A 22,054-nucleotide genomic window follows, 5' to 3' on the forward strand; every position below is an offset into this window, starting at 1 on the left:
GTTAGAAAAACCCAGTTTGCCCAGTGCAAGGACACGTGAGGAACATAAAACACTGATGAATATCACGTAATCAGACTGAGCTGATTATAGTTTCAGTGATTATGAGTGGATATTTAAACTTGAATAAATATCCGAGCAGAGGTGAAGAAGGTGCAGGACTTTAAGTACTTAGGGTCAACGGTTCAGAGCGACGGAGACTGTGGAGAAGAGGTGAAGAGGCGAGTGCGAGCAGGTTGGAGCGGGTGGAGAAAAGCGTCAGGTGTGTTGTGTGATAAAAGAGTCTCAGCAGGAATGAAAGGAAAGGTGTTGGAGACGGAGGTGAGACCAGCGATGTTGGACAGCTTAGAGACAGCGGCGCTGAAGGAAAGACAAGAGGCAGAGCTGGAGGCAGCAGAGCTTAAGATGCTGAGGTTCTCTTTGGGAGGGACGAGGACGGACAGGATCAGGACGAGGACATCAGAGGGACGGCTCATGTCAGCTCGTGTTAGATGAACGAGGACATCAGAGGACAGCTCATGTTAGATGTTTTGGAGATAAAGTCAGAGAGGACAGATCGAGGTGGTTTGGACGTGTTCAGAGGAGAGACTGTGAATATATTGGTAGAAGGATGCTGAGGCTGGAGCTGCCAGGCAGGAGGTCTAGAGGAAGACCAGAGAGGAGGTTTATGGATGTAGTGAGAGAGGACAGGAAGCTAACTGGTGTGAGTGAAGAGGACGCAGAGGACAGGGTTAGATGGAGGCTCATGATTCGCTGTGGCGACCCCTGAAAGGAAAAGAAGATTGGACATTTAAACTTGTGGGCTAAAGAAGTACTGGTCCACCGATCCCAGTCCGGACTCTGAGGACTCCCGTTGTCTTTGCTTCCACTTTCACGTCCAACCGCTTAGATTTACTTTCAGTCTGCCGATGACTCGCTGGGTTAACCTTCTGCCATTCCTCTGTCGGTGGCACACCTGCCCTTAGCTCAGCACACCTGGATAAGAGCGCGTTCTCATTCATGTAAACACACCAACTGAAACACTGAAGGGCTTATGACTGGGGTTTGACTCGGGGCCCCTCTTTAAGAAGGGCCCTCAGGATTGAGGAAACCAGCAGGAGCCACCTTAAAGTTTATAAAATCTTTATTTTACAGCTTCTTCTCAACAGATTAAGAATGAATAAAGTTCCCACACAGTGAACCTTTGGGGCCCCTGAGGGTCTGGGGCCCCGGGGCAGTTGCTCGGTTGGTTGAACATCTCTCCAAAAGTCTTTTGATTGACTGATTATTGATTGTTCAGAGCAAACAACCTGCAGAAGTGACGACATCACCGCCGTGCAGAAACATATACGTGAAACACAAATACCTTCGACTTTAAAGGTCCAAAAGTCTAAAAAACATTTTTTAGTTAGAAAATAAACCGTCAGGCGTGTTCAGGTCCTGCAGATCCAGCAGGACCTGAGGAAATCCTCCGACTGAAGCTGAATCCAGATCACATCAGGACCGAGTCCATGTTCGGTTCCTGTTTGTCTTCTGATGACTGAACTCATCAATACACCAGGTGTCAGATGACCGAGTGTCCTCAAACACACCACTGTGCACAGAGTGTACTTTACAGCACAAACACGATATATCTGCCATCCTCTGATAAAGGATCAATACTGATCGTCCAATTAATCGAATGATTAGGCCTTAAGAGCTAAACTGCAAATGTTTTTACTCCGTCACATCCGTGCCAGACTAAAGTTACCTGTTAGCGAATCGACACTAACGTCACAGCGTTTTACATCGTGTGAAGCTCCACTCTCTAACGAACATGCTGGACTTTCTGTCGCGGGTCGATGATAAACTGACAGTAACGAACGTGAAGCGACGGAGCGGGAAGCAAACATGGCGGACTGCTCCTTTAACCAGCGGATCTGTTTGGCACTTTTTGTTTTTAAAATCATAAAGTGAAACCAAAAAAATCCAAATGCCACATTAACACAAATACATTCAACACACACAGGTGAGTGTGTGACGATGTGATACCTGGTCAGTCTGACATCATCACTACATTCATCTGTCTGATGACATCATCGTCAGGGTCACTGATTAACAACGATTTTAATATTAATATTGATTTTCTTTATTGTGGAAACCTCCAGCGTTTCTGTGGCTCTGACACTGACTGTAGATCAGTTAGAGTGAAGAGTGCGTGGTCACGGTTGTTGTTGACGTTGTTGTCGTTGTTGTTGTTGACGTTGTTGTCGTTGTTGTTGTTGACATGCTGATGAAAAACAGAGAAGTCGATTGCATCATCACAACAAACAGACTGCAGGAAACGAGAAGAGAACAAGTGTTGGCCGAGTTTGATGACGTCCAGAGGAGATGCAGCTGTGTGTGTGTGTGTGTGTGTGTGTGTGTGTGTGTGTGTGTGTGTGTGTGTGTGTGTGTGTGTGTGTGTGTGTGTGTGTGTGTGTGTGTGTGTGTGTGTGTGTGTGTGTGTGTGTGTGTGTGTGTGTGTGTGTGTGTGTGTGTGTGTGTGCGTGTGTGTGTGTGCGTGTGTGTGTGCGTGTGTGAGAGAGACAGACAGTCATGTGACAGTCAGTCGTCTTTTGATTGGTGGACGTCCAGACTGACGACCTGCAGCTCCGTCAGGTTGCTGCTGCTCTGCTGACTGATCACCATCTGAACAACAGACACAAACAACAGGAGTCACTGTCTGTGTAGTACTTCTGTAGTACCTGTAGTACTTCTGTAGTACCTGTAGTACCTGTAGTATGTGTAGTACCTGTAGTACTTCTGTAGTACCTGTCTGTAGTACCTGTCTGTAGTACTTCTGTAGTACCTGTCTGTAGTACCTGTAGTACCTGTCTGTAGTACCTGTCTGTAGTACCTGTAGTACTTCTGTAGTACTTCTGTAGTACTTCTGTAGTACCTGTCTGTAGTACCTGTAGTACTTCTGTAGTACTTCTGTAGTACTTCTGTAGTACTTCTGTAGTACCTGTCTGTAGTACTTCTGTAGTACCTGTCTGTAGTACTTCTGTAGTACTTCTGTAGTACCTGTCTGTAGTACCTGTAGTATGTGTAGTACCTGTCTGTAGTACCTGTCTGTAATACCTGTGTGTGTGTGTGTGTGTTCTGTTTTTTACGAGGAGACGCCACGTTAGCGCACGCACACACATCGCGACGCGGTGCCGATCGACGCTGACCGGCGGTCTGCATCAGCGGCTCTTGTGGTCGTTACAGCGTGATCAATACAGAGCGAGACTGACGTTAATGCAGCTTCATAAAAGAAACAGACTTCATAATCCAGTCAGCTGTTAAGACATTTTAAGACATTTAGAGTCTTGGATTGTAGACGTTCTGCCTTTATCACATGGCGGAGAGCGAGAGGCGGAGAGCGAGAGGCGGAGACCCGAGAGGCGGAGAGCGAGAGGCGGAGACCCGAGAGGCGGAGACCCGAGAGGCGGAGAGCGAGAGGCGGAGAGCGAGAGGCGGAGACCCGAGAGGCGGAGACCGAGAGGCGGAGAGCGAGAGGCGGAGACCCGAGAGGCGGAGAGCGAGAGGCGGAGACCCGAGAGGCGGAGACCCGAGAGGCGGAGAGCGAGAGGCGGAGACCCGAGAGGCGGAGAGCGAGAGGCGGAGACCCGAGAGGCGGAGAGCGAGAGGCGGAGACCCGAGAGGCGGAGACCCGAGAGGCGGAGACGCGAGAGGCGGAGACCCGAGAGGCGGAGAGCGAGAGGCGGAGACCCGAGAGGCGGAGAGCGAGAGGCGGAGACCCGAGAGGCGGAGACCCGAGAGGCGGAGACCCGAGAGGCGGAGAGCGAGAGGCGGAGACCCGAGAGGCGGAGACCCGAGAGGCGGAGAGCGAGAGGCGGAGACCCGAGAGGCGGAGAGCGAGAGGCGGAGACCCGAGAGGCGGAGACCCGAGAGGCGGAGAGCGAGAGGCGGAGACCCGAGGCGTAGAGCGAGAGGCGGAGACCCGAGAGGCGGAGAGCGAGAGGCGGAGACCCGAGAGGCGGAGACCCGAGAGGTGGAGAGCGAGAGGCGGAGACCCGAGAGGCGGAGACCCGAGAGGCGGAGAGCGAGAGGCGGAGACCCGAGAGGCGGAGACCCGAGAGGTGGAGAGCGAGAGGGGACGACGTGTCTCGGCCTCAAAGGGCCAGTGTGGAGGGTTTAGCGGCCTCTAGTGGTGAAACTGCAGTTTGCAGCCATGTGAACACCGCTCGCCTCGCCCTCCCCTTCCAGGCATGGAGGAGAAACTACGGTGAAGCGAAACTCGAGAAAAAGCAAAAGGCCCTCTGTAGAGCCGGTGTTTGGTTTGTCCGTTCTGGGCTCCTGTAGAAACATGGCGGTGCAACATGGCGGCCTCCGTGGAAGCGGACCCGCTCCCTCTGTAGATATAAAGGCTGATTCTAAGGTGACGAAAACACAGCGGCTCTTATTTCCAGGTGATTAGACACTGATGAAAACACACTTATAGATATTATATTTCTGCCGACAGCTGCTCCGACATGTTGCACACTTTATTTATTTAGTATTTCTGATTCTGATTAATGGCACGCGCTCTACCAGCTGAGCTACCGGGGGTTTTGAAGGACCCGCAGAAACCCTGGTATCAGTGGTATTCAGTATTCAGTTAGTTCGTACCGGATGGAGCTGGACTGCAGACACCGGGATCTGAGCGCCGACCGGAGGGAGCGAGGTGAGGAAGACCTGCGGGAGGGCGCCTGAAAGACGAAACAACATACAAACACCCAACATATCATTATCTACAAAATAACAACAACAACAATAATAATAATAAATATAATAATAATGATGATGATGATGATGATGAAGGGTCGTACTGGGGTCATGTGACTGGGCGTGGCCTGTCGGGGGGAATGTGTTGAGGACAGTGAGGCTGCCGTCGCCCAGTGAGGGCGTCGGTGCAGCGTACATCACCGTGTGACCGCCGGGGTACATCATGTGACCTGCCACTGAGGAAGAGGAGGAGGAGGAGGAGGAGGAGACGATGCAGGCAGGAAGACCGGCTGCAGAGAGAGAGAGACAGAAACCGACAGACTCTACTGATCAGGTTCAGATGATCCAATCAGAACAGTTTCTCCTCCGCGCTACATTCAAGGCCCTTTCTTGCGGTCACTCGTGGAGCTCTGCGGGCCGGACAGCTGCTACGGTGTCATCATGCTCGCATTGTTTTGAAGTGGAGGCTAGTGGTCGTAAAACAACACGCACAACGAATCGCAACTTGTTAATCAAAACTGTTATTAAAATCAAAAACGAATATAATAAAGCAGTCAGCTGTTTGGCCGGCGGCCGGCGCTCATGGAAAGCTCTGGGAGGCGATGTTCTTACCTGCGGAGGAGGCGGGGATGTGGATGTCTGAGCTGCTCTGATTGGTGGAGGTCTGCTGAGTGCTGGGCTGAACCTGGATGGTCTGTAGCTGCTGAGAGACTCCGCCTCCTGATGAACACACAGGTGCATGATATCATCAATCATTATCAATGTTATCGTATAAATCTGAATATTACCCACATTTTATGTTGTTTAAGGTTAATCGTTAGGTCTATCTGGAATCAATAGTTTCTGAGAGCTTCCAGATTCTGAAACAGCGGTTTGTTTCTGATGTGGACTGTGGCTGCCGGACCAATCGGGGCCAACGCTGACTTTATTCAGGTGTATTCAGACAGAGCGCCGAGTCCAAAGTCAATGGAAAGATGGGGACCGACGCAAACATGCATCAGTGGATGTTCAGACAGGAGAGACTGGAGTTTCTGCTCTGAACTCAGCAATACACAGTGAACACCAGGTTTTACACCTGCCCGCTAACACCTGTATACGCCCACAGAAACACCCACTTCACAGGCGCTACTCACGGATTCGTCCCCCCGTTCAACCACCTTCCTTGATGCTCCGTCACATCCAGCATACCTGCCCGTCTTCTCACCTGCCGCCCGTCTTCTCACCTGCCGCCCGTCTTCTCCCCTGCTGGCCATCTTGTCATCTTTTCTCCTGCCGCCCGTCTTCTCGTCTTCTCACCTGCCGCCCGTCTTCTCGTCTTCTCCCCTGCCGCCCGTCTTCTCGTCTTCTCCCCTGCCGCCCGTCTTCTCACCTGCCGCCCGTCTTGTCATTTTTTCTCCTGCCGCCCGTCTTCTCGTCTTCTCACCTGCCGCCCATCTTGTCATCTTTTCTCCTGCCGCCCGTCTTCTCCCCTGCTGCTCGTCTTCTCACCTGCCGCCCGTCTTGTCATCTTTTCTCCTGCTGCTCGTCTTCTCACCTGCCGCCCGTCTTGTCATCTTTTCTCCTGCCGCCCGTCTTCTCACCTGCCGCCCATCTTGTCATCTTTTCTCCTGCCGCCCGTCTTCTCACCTGCTGCCCATCTTCTCCCCTGCCGCCCGTCTTGTCGTCTTCTCACCTGCCGCCTACAATACGGTCGTACACTGGCTGTTAGGAATCAACACAAACGGTCCCTTTCTGTATGAACACACCTGTTGGCAGGTCAGGTATCAAGAGAGTCTGACCACAGAAACATGATCCCAGATCAGTTCCACATAGTGAGTTTAAAGAAAGGAAAAGAGCACTGATATCAGAGTGTTTAAAGTCGCGCGCACACACACACACACACACACACACACACACACACACACACACACTCTCTCAGGTGGGCGTGGCAGCTGACCTGACAGTGACACGGTGGCGGGGAGGCGGAGCAGCGTGGTCGGCTGTGTGTGCGGAGCGTGTAGCGTGGCAGCGGGGCCCGGGGCCACGGGGCCCTGGATAGCCAGAGGCTGGCCCTGCAGCTGGCTGAGGGGGATGGTGTGTGTGCCGGGGGGCAGCGAGGCACCTGTGGACAGGTGAGGGAGGTGGGCGGGGCCAGAGACAGGTTAGCTACTAATAAAAACTGAACACATGCAGCAGGAAGGTCTGATGCGACAGTGATGCTAATGTGCTGCTCTGACAGGTGTGTCCCCGTCACAGCTGCAGTCGAGTTCCAACTAATTCCTTCAAGTTAACTGCGTGAATTCTCTCATGTGAATATCTGCTGGTTTTATTCGTTTTGTGTGATAATAAACGAGACATTTAAAGACGTCACCTTGGACTCCAGGAAACTGTGACGGACATTTGGCGGATATTTGACTTTTTTTTTTTTTTTTTTGAATTTTCTGACATTTTGGGGACCAAACAATTAAATCGATTAATCAAGTATAAATATAATATCAGTATATCAATATCAAAATAATCATCAGATTAATAATGACAATGAAAATAATTAGCCTGAATGTGATGTTTGTGTATGATGCAGTACAGATTCAGTGTCAGTCTGGATTCTGATTGGTTTAACTGTCCTCACTGACGTGTGTGAACCAAGCAGATGATTGAGTTATTGATTGATTGATACAGAGGCTCAGTCTGAACTGAGAATCAGCTGTGATGGGTGAAGCAGCAGCAGAGCAGACATGACGAGTCGCTGACAGACAGACACACTGTGAACACACCTGAGACAGACAGACAGGTGAAGGACAGGCGACAGGACGCTCCGCTCTCCTACCTGACATCAAGGTGAAGCCTCCCGGAAGCATGACACCGGTCGACGTCTTTAGCACCGTCCCGTTGGAGGAGGAGGGCGGCTGCCAGGAGGGGGCACTGGTCTGCACCTGCATGGACACCGTGGACGAGGAGGAAGAGGAGGAGGGTGTGGTCTGCGTGGTGCCGGGCAAGTTGGACATGGTGAACGCTGGTTTGATCAGATCCTGCAGACAGAGACAGACAGGAGGGACGAGGCTGAGCAGAGACACAACAGGAAGGCATAAACTCTACCTGAGACCCAGCAGCCAATCAGCAGCAGCTGCAGTTCCTCTAATGTCCACTAGACGCTGCTCTGAGGAAACTCTGCTGAAACAGCCACAGTTACTGTTATTAACGTCACACAGTGCGTGCATAATTAGGATTATTTTTATTGCTGAACAGACTCAAGTGAATCCCAAATCTTACTTTGCTAATAAATTTGTTTTACAAAGAAAACTTTTGATTTTTCCTTTTCAAATGGAAAATACATCATCTCTTTAGAGAAAAGGTGAAAATAAATGTGCACAATTATTAAGCAACATGATAAATCTACATTACAGTATTACACTGCACCGCGGGTACTGGGCACCACGTTGCAAGCATGTCCAAAATAATCATAAATATAAACTAGAAGGGCCCTCGGAGAGCGCAGACCTCCGCCAAGGCCAGTAGTCCGGTCTTCTGTGATATGCAAATCTGCAAGCCAGACCACTATATATGTCAACATATATTTCCAAAACTATTGGAAAAATCCGGATGAATCCAGAACAAAATCACATCCCTGATCGCTTGTTTCTTACACACCTGCTGCATCTGTTTCTACAGAGATGTTTGAGGTGGCTGTGATGTTTTGTTGTATGCTGAGTCGCAGCTCGCCGTTCACTTTAACCACGCCATTATTCCTCCCCCACCTTGCTGACGCCTGAGTCGAACTGGTGGCCTATGTCCTTGAGTGATCCAGGAAAGGGCCCACCCATCTGGTCCATGAAGTCACCCTCATCTCGTTGGTCCATAAAACCTTTGAAAAGTATTTGTTGAATGACTTCCGGCATGGCGCAGACGCGGTCGGCAGCATAAGTTAGAGGCTCCCAAATGGTCTTACTCCCCCGAAATAAATACTGGTTATCCAGATAGGAAAAGTTGTCATTTATAGCATGAGAGGGGGAAACAGGAGAATGACAAAAGGAAAACCGCAACAAAACCTGAAGATAGACGATAAATCCCCGATTGAAAGTGGAGATACTAAGGACGGTGCTAGCAAGCAAGCTGACCACGAGGGTATGGACGCTATCCAGGCTAACATGGACAACAACAACAACTATTTCCTGGAGTATAAAACCAAAGAGCTGGTGCTCCGCACCGCCTGGAAAAAGAATAACATCCAATGCGACGGAAGAAGAGTGTTCTTCGAGCAAGACTACCCAACCGAAATAGTTATGAAAAGAAAGGCTTCCTCCACCATCAGAAAGGTGCTTAAAGATCAGGGGCTGAGTGTTTCTTGACACCGGTGCAGTTATCTACAACAGCGCGTCAGAGGCGACGGATGGCCTGAAGAAAAGGGGATTGATGCCGAACGGCGGGGCCGGGACCCCGGCGGAAGACCGGGCTACACCCGCGACGAGACGGAGACAACCCTCCTGGGAAACGGCAGGTGGTACATCACGTCGTCACTGGGAGGCACGCATGAAACACATCCAGGAGAAACTAAAGGGATTCTGACAAAACGAAGGCGCCATGAGTAAGTGAGTAACTTCTGAAAAGACCGCCCGGGAGGAGTGCAGCCTATCATATGTCTCCATCGGTCCGTATTTCCAGGAGGTAATATGAGACCAGGCGAACTTTCCTATTCAAGTAAGTTTGAGAAACTGAAATTGACCACATCTGGGAATTCATGCCTGTTTTCTATGTGGACAGTTCTGATTTTATGTAGTCAGAGATTTCGGTCCACGCTTAGAGGGGCCCCTTCCAGATGCAGGGGCCCCTCTAGTTTTGGAAGTAGAATTCATACTTCAGAGATGGAAGTCATTTATGTTAAGCGTTTGTGGCCTTCTAGGGATGCTTAAACGTCTTGGGAAACATTTTTACTCTCATATTGACTGATCATCAAAAATACAGCATAATCACACTTAATGTAAATGGATTACATAATCCTATAAAAAGAAGTAAAGTAATTACCAAAATGAAAAGGGAAAAACAAGACTGAATTTTTTGGCAAGAAACATCTTTCGAATATTGAAAATGAAAAGTTGCGGAAAATGGGTTTCAAAAATTCATATTACTCCTCCTTCGAAAGAGGAAGAGCGAGGGGGGAAGCTATACAAATTTCAAATAAGGTAAATTTCCAGTTCTCCTCACAAATTACTGACGAAGAAGGGCGATTCTTAATGGTCAAAGGCTTTATCGACCACAAAGAAGTTACATTAATGAATGTCTATAGACCACCAGGACATGATAAACAGCTGATCAAGAAAGTTTTTAATATGATTTCCACGGAAACATCAGGTGTATTGATGTGTGGGGGGGACTGGAACATCCAGCTACAGCCATCCCTGGACTCCTCAAATAGAACAAAAAATATAAGACCTGAAGCGCTATATGTGAAATAAGTACTTAAAGAAATTGTAATGATAGACATGTGGAGGGAATTGCATCCATATGATAAACAATTTACTTTTTTCTCCCACCCTCACTCCGCATACTCAAGAATTGACTATTTTTTATGCTAAATTTAGATAGACATAGGATTATAAATTGTGATATGGGGTAAGAGACTTAACATTACATTTAGACAACAAACCCAAAGAGACTTTGTGGAGACTTAACGCTAGCCTTCTGAATGATCCTCAGTGTCAAAAATATATATAGACAGAATTTAAAGATCATATGACCCATAATGACAACGGAGCAGTGTCTCCTAGCACATTATGGGATGCTGCAAAAGCTGTTGTTAGAGGTAAACTCATGATGTGGTCGGCTCAGAAGAAAAAGGAAAAAGACAAATTAAAGACCTGACTGAAAAATTAAAGTCACTAGAAAGTAAACATATGGAGTATAACGACACCAGTATTCTAAATGACATATTGGAGACTAAACGAACGTTAAACAGCCTATATGAAAATCAAGTGGAGAAGAGGGCTAAACTAATTAAACAAAATTTCTATGAAAATGGTCCTAAATCTAAAAAACTACTTGCATGGAGAATACGGAAACAACAGGCTGAAAGATTTATACATAAAGTGAGAGACCCTAGGACTAATGAGATGTATCATAATTTGGAAGACATTCAAAATGCCTTTGAAACGTATTATACAAAATTATATGCTCAGCCTCGAACAACTGAGTCAGCTGTCATATCATCCTTTCTAACATCTTTGGACCTACCATCTATAGGGACAGAGCAAAACAAAATAATAACTCAGGAGATAACAGAGGATGAGATAAACAAGGCAACATCAAGATTAAAAACAAATAAAATGCCAGGTGCAGACGGGTACCCACCAGAATGGTATAAAACCATCAGGGAAACAATAACACCAATGCTAAAGGATTGTTTTAACTATGTTCTGGGAGGCGGCGAAACCCCGGTGTCCTGGAGACAAGCAGTGATCTCAGTGACTCCTAAAGTGGGTAAAAACAAAACAGACTGCAGCTCCTATAGACCGATATCAGTTTTAAACATAGATTATAGACTATATGCGTCAATACTTGCAAAACGACTGGAAAACATAATCCCGGATTTGATAGACACAGACCAGACAGGCTTTGTAAAAAACAGGCAAACCAGGACAACGTGAGACGGGCTCTCCACCTCGTTGACCATATGAGGAACAGTGATCTGGAATCTGTAGTTAGTCTTGATGCCGAAAAGGCGTTCGATGGGAATATCTATACTTGGTCCTTAGCCGCTTTGGTTTTAATGACCAGGTAATTACATGTTTGAATTCCCTATACTCCTCTCCTACGGCTAGAATTTAAATAAATGGGGATTTATCCAAAACAATATTCCTTGAAAGGGGATGTCGACAGGAATGCCCCCTCATCCCTCTGGCACAGGCAATTAGAGAAGACCACGGTATAACGGGGGTAGTAATAGGAGACACACAACATAAGATATGTGCATATGCAGATGACATACTCGTGACACTTACCAGTCCCAACGCAAGTCTGCCTAAATTATTATCTCTTCTTAAAGAATTTGGTTCATATTCCGGCTATAAACTAAACCTGCATAAAACTCCAACGCTTACTTTCAACTACGAACCACAAGAAAATATTTATAAAATCTGTCAATTTAAATGGAAAAGTAATACAATTAAATATTTAGGGGTACAAATAGCTAAAGAGGTCTCGGCCATTTATGACCACAATTACATTCCTATAACAGCTGATATTAAAGCAGACTTAAACCGCTGGTCCTTATTACCAATGAATATGTACAACAGAATAGACGCTATAAAGATGAATATACTACCCAGGCTGCTTTTTCAATCCTTGCCTGTTGAAGTGCCTCCCAAACAATTCAGTGATTGGAAAAGAACTATCTCATCTTTTATTTGGGGAAAACAAAGACCAAGGATTAGATTTCAAACATTACAACTCTGTAAGGACAAAGGTGGTATGGCTCTGCCGTGCTTGGAGGATTATTATAGAGCAGCACAGCTACGTTCTCTGGTCTGTTGGTGTGAAAGCCAAATAAGCATACCTCTCCGATCTATACTGGGTGAAAACTCTCCTGAAAAAGCATCTGAAAAGATGAAGTAATTGGATGGCAGTGCCTCTTCACATCTGGCACAAATTACTTAAAAATAAGGAATTTGAAAGAAATGTACGAACATTACGTTGGGTGAAATATGATACAGAATTCGCAGCAGCTGGACTGGACGGTAGATTCAAACACTGGACTAATTCAGGTATCACTGCGGACTGTATAATATCTCATGGATACATACAATTTAGGGAAGGAAGATTTTTCCAGATACCTTCAACTGAGACACCACTTTGCTAAACATTAAAACTACTAGAGAGAAGGGAAAAGACCTGATTAGAGTATTCATTGATGCATATAAGGGATTTCCAGGTTATATACGTGTCTACAGTTAGACAGGGGGCTTGTATGTAAAAAAGAGGTGGGAGAAAGAAGCTAACAAAGATAAGCGACTGGTCGAACATATGCGGGACACAATCTACCACTTGTAGCTCGGGTGTGTGGAGGGAATTCACCTGGAAAAGCACTTTAAGATTCTTTATAAGCCCTGATATAAAAGAGACATGGTCAGTGTTGGAGAACGTGTGGTAATATGTCTGCTGGTCACTTCCATATCTTTTGGGAATGTCCTATTATTTCTTTGTATTGGATAGAGGCGGTGAAGGTAATTAGGTCAATATTCGGCTCAGAGCCCGAGTTTAGTTTCAGTGTTTTATATTTAGGAAATCTACCGACAGGGCTGAGGAAGACAGACAGATATTTGTTACAAATACTTTTAGCAGGTAGCAAGAAAGCAATAACTAGGAAATGGCTAAGTAAAGACTGATGAATGGATAGAAATAGTTAAGGAAATTTATGTTATGGAACATCTGACTTTCTCATGACATGCCCGAAAGAAATGTGAAGCATACATGGAAACATGGATCTTATCTGAATACAAATTGAGATGTATATGCCTTTATTTATTTATTTACTTTAACTTTTCTGTTTTACACGATGTCGAGCACTTCTGTTAATAATGATGATTTTGCCTGATGTCCCTTCGTTTGTCTGTCTGGTTTCCTTTTTTTCTTGTATAAAAATAAAGTAAAAAAGAATAGAAAAGTATTTGTTGGCCCGTTCTTGACGCTTGCGTCTCTTATTCAATGCTTTCTAGTCGCCGACCGCGAAAGGTGATCGATGATGTGAAAAACGTGGGTTGGTGTCACTAACTTCACCCCCAAAATGATCTGTTTATCAATCACTCGATCGATCAATCACTAGAATGAATCCAAACCACGCTATCCAGACTTGTTGAAGTTAATGGCAGAACTATATCAAAACACCCGTTTCTCTCACAGAACTCGTGCAGTATAATCCGAGTCTCTGGATCCAGTCGCACGCTCAGTACTTCCAAAAAACCTTGCTAATGACGTCATTTCTGGCAGAAAGCCCTGAAGGCAAACTAGTGCCGCACCCGTGGTTAAACACTGAGCAGCTGAGAGCAACAACAAGCGTTTACAGCCGAGGTCACGCTGCCACCTGGTGGAGATCCCAGTGCACCACAACGCAGTCGAACCGACCTGTAATACTGTTACGCTAGCTGCTGTAACAAAGCAAAAAACGACTATCGGCCGATACCAGTCGCCCTCGTAGACGATCGGCAATCCTATCTGTGGCAGAAAAACCGGGATCGGGGCATCCCTAACTGTGCGATCGCATAATCCCCGTCAGGTATCAGCGGGACCCACCCGGCGCCCAAGAGCCGGCAGGGAGGAAGACACCACCTACTACCACATTACTGCGGTTTGCTCCTATAACGCTGCTGTGTGGGACGCTTGTCCTCCTATTGTGAAAGCCTGGCGTTGACCAGCGAAGCATCTGTGTTGTTGTCAGACTCGGACGTTGACTCAGGAAGCAAACGGAGAGAAATGTTGAGGATCACACATTCGTTAGAAAGTCGACCTGAAGTCACTTTCTCTTCTTTTAGATGCATCTCTCATGATTGTTGGGCATCATTGCATATTATGTGCACCTATGTAAAAATAAACATTATCGGCTGTATCACACTTTACTCTTCGCGACAGTTCTCAGGTGTTGTGTGTGTGAGGCTGTAGTTATATTGTCATGTGTCGAACTGTAGAAACTGAGGCGCCTCGTCACAGAACCAGAGGGTCAATCCAAACAACACACCGCTAAGCTGTGCTGCGCGTTAGTCTCTGAACGTGCCGTTACCTTGGCGACCTCCGAGCAGCCGTCGGCCTCCGACACCTGGTAGGTGAGGTCGGTCTCCTCGAAGCCCGTGGCGCTCATCCTCTGGTCGGAGGAGGGGTCGGAGCGAGGCGGGGAGTCCGGAGAGTTGAGGCAGGTCTGGATCAGAGCTTTCCCCGTCTCTGATGTGATCATCGGCTGCAGCTTCCTGGTGGCAAAGGTGTACACGTGACCCGTCTCACTGGCAACCAGCAGCAGCACCTGAGTACCGGTCAACGTGGACAACTCGTACGCCTGCAGGAGGAAGAGCGGATGTGAGGAGCTGCGGTGTCGGTTCATATCCGCACTGACTGACTGGTTTTCAATAAAACCCAGTTATTAGAGGCTGACCCAGCAGTAATGTCTGATACCTGAGCAGGTGAGCAGGCTGATATCTTCCATCAGCATCAGAATGTAAGGGAATGAACTATGAATGGAAATATAGGGTTATTTGCTCAGGCCATCTCATGTTGTTGAAACGACCCTTTTACCACATCATAGGCACACAAAAGGAAAACTATTTAGTTGAGCTGAACTTTAATTCAATGACTCGAAGCCCTTTGTTCACGCACAGAACGTTCTTCGAAGACAAAGACACATAAAAAGTTAGACGCACCATGTGGCGAGTTAGCTTGCAAGTTAACGAATGGGCAAAGGCCGGCGATGTGGGCTGTGTGCAGACTTAGCGTTTAAATAATAACTTATAGAAGAAATGTTTTACGATGAAGAATGAGCGGACGGTGTTAACAGGTTATAATCTGTGTACTTTAGGCTACTCGCTGCTGGTTTCCTGAAATATCATAAGAAATATATTTTAAATATATAATCAAAAGTGACCAGAAGGCCTCGACAGAGCGGCGGCGTGCGCTGCTGAATGCAGAGCGTGGTTACACTTCAACGGCTACACTTTTACCTTAAAGACTTTATGTGTATTTCCCCCAAATAGCTTCCTATTAAACGAGTTTTATACTGAAAATGTGCAAAATTTCAAAGACTCTGACTCTGCAGACAGACAGGACTCAGCACAGAGTCATCGCACCGCAGATTCAAGACTCACTCATTAAGCCTCATGGTCCTGGACTACAGAGTCTCCATGTGGTCCCTGGCATGAAGCCTTTGGACGCTCCTGGTCTACAGTGTCAGCTCTGTGACTTTCTGTGAACACTGTGACAACAAGGGTCACGAAAACCTGCACCTGCAGCCCCGTTCAGACCGGCACACAGCGGCCTGTCTGCAGGTCGGGTCCTGATCCTGCAGGCTGAACACAGGTGACCAGGTTTCTGTATTACTGGGGATTCAGTCTGAAAACAGCAGGTTGTGGTTCCAGGTACAGGTGAGACGATGAAACCTGATCCCTGAAGTCCAGTTTAAAGGTTTATCAGAACGCTGCAGTTTATTTATTATACACCCAGCTGATTTAAAAGGTGGAGGCGGGCCGTCCAGCTCCGCCGTCTCATTTGCGATCGCTCGACGGCCGATGTTTTGTTAACGACATGTGGCGCGCCCGAGGCGGACCTGAATGTAGCTACAGGACGCGGTTCAGGGCTCGTTCAGTGACCAACGACCCTGCAGACCGGCGGCTCTGGGATCGCGGGTCAGGTTAAAGTGACCAGCACCTGAGTGCTGCGGCTGCTGAAGCTCGAGCTGTCGGACGCCGTAGAAGCAGAAAGCAGCAGAAAGTGGAAATACTCAGGTAAAGTACAAGTACCTCAAACAGGTACTTCCCACCACTGCCTACATGTGACAGCTCTCAGAGCGGGTCCCAGGCTGGACCAGGACAGCCACACGACAGGTGGGGGACACGGACTCAGGTGTGTGTGTGTGTGGAACGGACTCAGGTGTGTGTGTGTGTGGGAAACGGACTCAGGTGTGTGTGTGTGTGGAACGGACTCAGGTGTGTGTGTGAAACGGACTCAGGTGTGTGTGTGAAACGGACTCAGGTGTGTGTGTGTGTGGAACGGACTCAGGTGTGTGTGTGTGTGTGTGTGTGTGAAAGGATCAAGACAACAAGTGAGACGTCAGATTTTAAACTTGATCACGTGCTTCACGTTTACCTCCTTTAAGCTCGTGGATTCGCATGAGCGCAGCAGCTCGTGCAGCTAATGAGCATCAGTAAAACAGGTGTGCAGGTCTGTGGACCTGGGGGGGCCGTCACGGTCCGACCAGTAAAAGTACTCCTACTATTAACATCCGTCAAATAAGTAAGGAGTGGAATCGGGCCGGAAGTGCTCTGTGTGGAGGGTTTAAAAACATCAGACCATGTGACCACGTGACCTCTGACCCCTGTCGTGTTTACCTGTCAGGAGGTTTTCCCTCCACACTCACCTTCTTCATGATCCCGGTCTTCCTCTTGCTGAAAGTTGTGTACCGCCTCAGTTTGTTGTCTATGAACTCCATCTTGATCTTGACTCTTCCTCTGGTTTTCTTGCCGGGTTTGGCTCCTGGCACCCCGGGGCTGACCCCACCGTAGCCGCTCAGGCCTCCGGAGGTGGGCGCCGACTGATGCCCGACCTCCCTCTCGCTCCGCTCCCGCTTCACGCCTCTCCTGTCCCCGCCTGAACCCGCCGTGTCTTCGTCGTCCCCGGAGTCAGAGTCCTGGTCGGAGCCGCTGTAAATCACCTCGGTACTGTATTCCCTGTCGTGGAACTGGCCTCCGTCGGTCTCGGAGGCTGTGTCCGGTCCCGGTCCGGCCGTGTTCACAGGAAGGCTGCTGAGCCCGGTTCCGTTGCCCGCTCGCCCGACTCCGGTTCTGGTGCCCATCCCGGCGCCGCTCCCTGCCAGCATTCTCCGCTGGGTCCCCCCCCGCCCCGGGCCTGACAACCTCCCGCTCCCGGCGGGCCAAAGCTCCTGTGTTAGCGGCGTAAACACCAACACTTCCCCGGTGCTAAGAGGTCCCCGTCCGGGCAGAGTCAGCTAACAGGACCGTTAGCAGCCGTTAACGTTAGCGGTGACTTTAGCAACAAGTAAAGCTACCTGCCCATCAGGAAACGCCGTAAATCACCGGGAGCCGCAGGACGTCAGCGGGAAAACCGGGAAACATTTCGTCCATAAATCTGATCCGGTTCCAGCAAAGCGGAGAATAAAGTTATAAAGTAGTTTAGTACCGCGCGAGGCCCGGCCCCCAGAATCACTCCGCGCCACATAAGGAAGTGACGAGCAGTGCCCGGCACATCCGTCCGCCGCGGAATATAGTTCCACATACTGAACGCACTAAATTCACACTTCGTCTTTAAAATATCGCACATTTGATCCGAAACGTTACATGAAAGTGTTCTACACGACACACTGCAGAAAAGGCGGGAAGTTAATGGAGGTTGTGCGCAGTGATACCAAAAGGCGACGTGTTCTTTCGGACATGAGGGGGAACTACTTTCCTCCATATAAAGAAACCCGTTTCCGTTTAAGGCGTCACCTGCCCTTATATGGCCACTCTGCTCCAGCAGAACTTCACAATGAAAAACTACAAACACGTGGAGAAAAGCAGAAGAAGTGGGAGAAGCGTGCCGGACAGGAGCCGCAGTCTCTGCCGGGTTTGAGTCGTCATGTCGGGGCTGTTCAGGGCCTCAGAGCCGCCAGCTGGAGCTCTGCAGGGCCTCCACCCGCACCTCTGCAGGATAAGTCAACTGTGAAGGAGCATCTGCACTGTCAGGAGCATTACATAAAGCACACGCAAGGCTGGACCCCCGACCGGGCCCCAGACCCCCGACCGGGCCCAGACCCCCCAGGTTTACTCCTTAATTAATAGCACATTTTTTTAGAAATTTGCACCACTGAAGTACAACACCAACTACGTAGGCTCCTCCATCCTCCATCTTGTGGCCCTGGTCTTGAAACCAGAGTCTGATATTTACTAATATTTAATATTATAATATAACAATTAAAGACAAGAGGCAGAGCTGGAGGCAGCAGAGCTTCAGATGCTGAGGTTCTCTTTGGGAGGGACGAGGACGGACAGGATCAGGAACGAGGACGTCAGTCGGACAGCTCATGTTAGATGAACGAGGACATCAGAGGGACAGCTCATGTTAGATGAACGAGGACATCAGAGGGACAGCTCATGTTAGATGTGATGAGATAAAGTCAGAGAGGACAGATCGAGGCGGTTTGGACGTGTTCAGAGGAGAGACTGTGAATATATTGGTAGAAGGATGCTGAGGCTGGAGCTGCCAGGCAGGAGGTCTAGAGGAAGACCAGAGAGGAGGTTTATGGATGTAGTGAGAGAGGACAGGAAGCTAACTGGTGTGAGTGAAGAGGACGCAGAGGACAGGGTTAGATGGAGGCTCGTGATTCGCTGTGGCGACCCCTGAAAGGGAACAGCCGAGAGGAGAAGAAGAAGAATATAACAATATATGATAGTGAGAGGGCAGACAGACAGGTGACATCAGGCCTCATTTCTAACATTTATCAACTGAAATATTAATATTTCATGTCAATAATCAGTAATAATCTCACTGCTTCAGTGTCTGCGGTCACCCTGTTTACGCCGGAACTGCGTCCCTTACTGTCGTCTGTGCTGCGCATGTGGTGTTATCTGTTACTGTATGTATTGAGATTCGCTATGATGTATAAAATGTGATAAAATATGTGGGAAAAACTGTAAAATACCCCAAAATAAAAATATGACTAAAATATTTGAAAATATATAAAAACATTTTGTGAAATATCCAAAAATGAATCAAATGTTGGGCAGAAAACAATAACAACAACAAAAAACATTTGATAATCCGACACAAAATTACAACCGAAATCAATAAAACCAAAAGTAAAAAATGGATAAACTGAAAACATACAAATGAAGACGCATTAAAAAGAAATGTCTTTAATTTCAGCTGTAACAGAGACAGGTGGTCGCAGGTGTGATGCAGGTGTGATGCAGGTGGTCGCAGGTGTGATGCAGGTGGTTGCAGGTGTGATGCAGGTGGTTGCAGGTGTGATGCAGGTGTGATGCAGGTGGTTGCAGGTGTGATGCAGGTGTGATGCAGGTGGTCGCAGGTGTGATGCAGGTGTGATGCAGGTGTGATGCAGGTGGTCGCAGGTGTGATGCAGGTGGTTGCAGGTGTGATGCAGGTGTGATGCAGGTGGTCGCAGGTGTGATGCAGGTGTGATGCAGGTGGTCGCAGGTGTGATGCAGGTGTGATGCAGGTGTGATGCAGGTGTGATGCAGGTGTGATGCAGGTGTGATGCAGGTGGTTGCAGGTGTGAGTATCTGCAGCAGGACGGACAGTAAGAGCTCCGCAGTGATGATAAAATAATAAATATTATATTATATTGTTATAATAAATGTAGCACCAGCATTAGTAGCTGCAGCAGAAGCAGAATAAATAATAGTGGTGAGTGCTGGAGGTGCTCAGAGCCGTTATTTAGGTAAAAGTAGCTACAACATCAGAATACTCACCAGTAAAAATCCTGCATTGAAAATGTTACTAAAAGTAAAAGTATGTACAGTATGTATCATCAGTACAATGTACTTTAATCTTCCAAACTAAAAGTACTTATAGTGTATTATAGTTTCTGCTCAGTGCTTCTCTTCCTGTGTGACTGACTGACAGCGAGCTGCTGGAACGAAGAGTTTCCCCTCAGGATCAATAAAGTGATCCTGACTGATTGATCTCGAGGTGGAGCGAGCGAGTATTACTTCCACGTGTGAAACCTGTAAACTGCAAAGTGACTGCAGCCGTCAGATCAGATCTCCCTTCCTCTTCACCATCTACACCACACAGAGTCCTCCAGAAGGTTTCTGAGGACTCTGCTGTGGTGGGATGTATCAGCGGTGGTGTTGAGACGGAGTTCAGGGCTGTGGTGGGGAGCTTTGTTTCATGGTGTGAGCAGAACCATCTGCAGCTCAATGCGACAAAGTCTAAGGAGCTGGTTGTGGATCTACGGAGGGCCAAGGCATCAGTGACCCCGGTTTCCATCCAGGGGGTCAGTGTGGACATGGTAGAGGACTACAAGTACCTGGGAGTCCACATGGACAATAAACTGGACTGGACCAAGAACACTCAGGCTGTTTACAGGAAGGACCAGAGCCGCCTCTGTTTCCTGAGGAGGCTGAGGTCCTTCAACATCTGCCGGACGATGCTGAGGATGTTTTATGAGTCTGTGGTGGCCGGTGCTGTCCTGTATGCTGTTGCATGCTGGGGCAGCAGGCTGAGGGCAGCAGGCTGAGGGCAGCAGGCTGAGGGTAGCGGACGCCAACAGACTCAACAAACTGATCCGTAAGGCCGGTGGCATCGTGGGGGCGGAGCTGGACTCTCTGGCGGTGGTGTCAGAGAGGAGGATGCTGGGTAAACTACACGCCATCTTGGACAGCGTCTCCCACCCGCTCCATGACGTGCTGGTCAAACAAAGGAGCGCCTTCAGCGGAAGACTCATCCTCCCACAATGCACCACAGAGCGCCACAGGAAGTCATTCCTGCCTGTGGCCATCAGACTCTTTAGCTCCTCCCTCTAAGTGTCAGTCTGTATGACCCGAAGTCACTAAACTGGACATTGATCATTAACATCTCTGCAATACTTGAATAATTGTGCAATATCCTCTTTTCAGTTTAATTTATTGATATTTATTCATACTTCTGTTACTGCTGTGTAACATCCTCCGTCTCATTATAAACAAGCTGCACTTAACTTCGCAGTTTATGCACTATTACTTTATACCGTATTATTATCATCAACCGGTAAACCCACTGTGTACTTCATGTATCTGACCGGTATTATAGTTTCTGCTCAGTGCTTCTCTTCCTGTGTGACTGACTGACAGCGAGCTGCTGGAACGAAGAGTTTCCCCTCAGGATCAATAAAGTGATCCTGATTCTGATTCTGATTAGAAGTATAAAACAGTATAACATGGAAATACTCAAGTACAGTACAAGTACTTCTGTAATGAAATAAGTACTTGGGGAAATGCTCGGTCGTGTTAGCAGCTAATAACTGTTCTGCTTCTCGGCCACATGGGGGCGCCTCAACACTCTCTGATCCCAGAGCTGATCCCAGAGCTGATCCAGAGCTGATCCCAGAGCTGATCCAGAGCTGATCCAGAGCTAATCCGGAGCTGATCCCGGAGCTGATCCCGGAGCTGATCCAGAGCTGATCCAGAGCTAATCCGGAGCTGATCCCGGAGCTGATCCAGAGCTGATCAAGAGCTGATCCCGGAGCTGATCCCGGAGCTGATCAAGAGCTGATCCCAGAGCTGATCCCAGAGCTGATCAAGAGCTGATCCCGGAGCTGATCCAGAGCTGATCCAGAGCTAATCCGGAGCTGATCCCGGAGCTGATCCCGGAGCTGATCAAGAGCTGATCCCAGAGCTGATCCAGAGCTAATCCGGAGCTGATCCCGGAGCTGATCCCGGAGCTGATCAAGAGCTGATCCCAGAGCTGATCCCAGAGCTGATCAAGAGCTGATCCCGGAGCTGATCCCAGAGCTGATCCCGGAGCTGACCCCGAGCTGATCCCGAGCTGATCCGGAGCTGATCCCGAGCTGGTCCCGGAGCTGATCAAGAGCTGATCCCAGAGCTGATCCAGAGCTGATCCCGGAGCTGATCCCGGAGCTGATCCCGCAGCTGATCCCAGAGCTGATCCCGGAGCTGACCCCGCA

General features: G+C 48.3%; 1 protein-coding gene across 4 annotated transcripts; it reads right to left on the minus strand.

The window, feature by feature from the left end:
- Positions 1-1,102: 1,102 nt before the first annotated feature.
- Positions 1,103-17,762, minus strand: LOC122873507 (serum response factor-like). 4 transcript variants are annotated; one of them, XM_044190279.1, is made up of 8 exons: positions 16,790-17,662; positions 14,450-14,719; positions 7,514-7,715; positions 6,644-6,808; positions 5,320-5,427; positions 4,812-4,997; positions 4,612-4,691; positions 1,103-2,646 (listed from the first exon to the last, which is right to left on the minus strand). In XM_044190279.1, the coding sequence occupies exons 1-8, from the start codon at positions 17,246-17,248 to the stop codon at positions 2,563-2,565; spliced, it is 1,554 nt and encodes a 517-aa protein (XP_044046214.1). In that variant the 5' UTR covers positions 17,249-17,662; the 3' UTR covers positions 1,103-2,562. The 4 variants fall into 4 exon arrangements, with proteins under 4 accessions (XP_044046214.1, XP_044046217.1, XP_044046215.1 ...); XM_044190282.1 differs by lacking the exon at positions 14,450-14,719 and having other exon boundaries at positions 16,790-17,732; XM_044190280.1 differs by lacking the exon at positions 6,644-6,808 and having other exon boundaries at positions 16,790-17,659.
- Positions 17,763-22,054: the final 4,292 nt, after the last annotated feature.

Source organism: Siniperca chuatsi, linkage group LG3 (assembly GCF_020085105.1).
Source record: "Siniperca chuatsi isolate FFG_IHB_CAS linkage group LG3, ASM2008510v1, whole genome shotgun sequence".
Classification (NCBI taxonomy): domain Eukaryota; kingdom Metazoa; phylum Chordata; class Actinopteri; order Centrarchiformes; family Sinipercidae; genus Siniperca; species Siniperca chuatsi.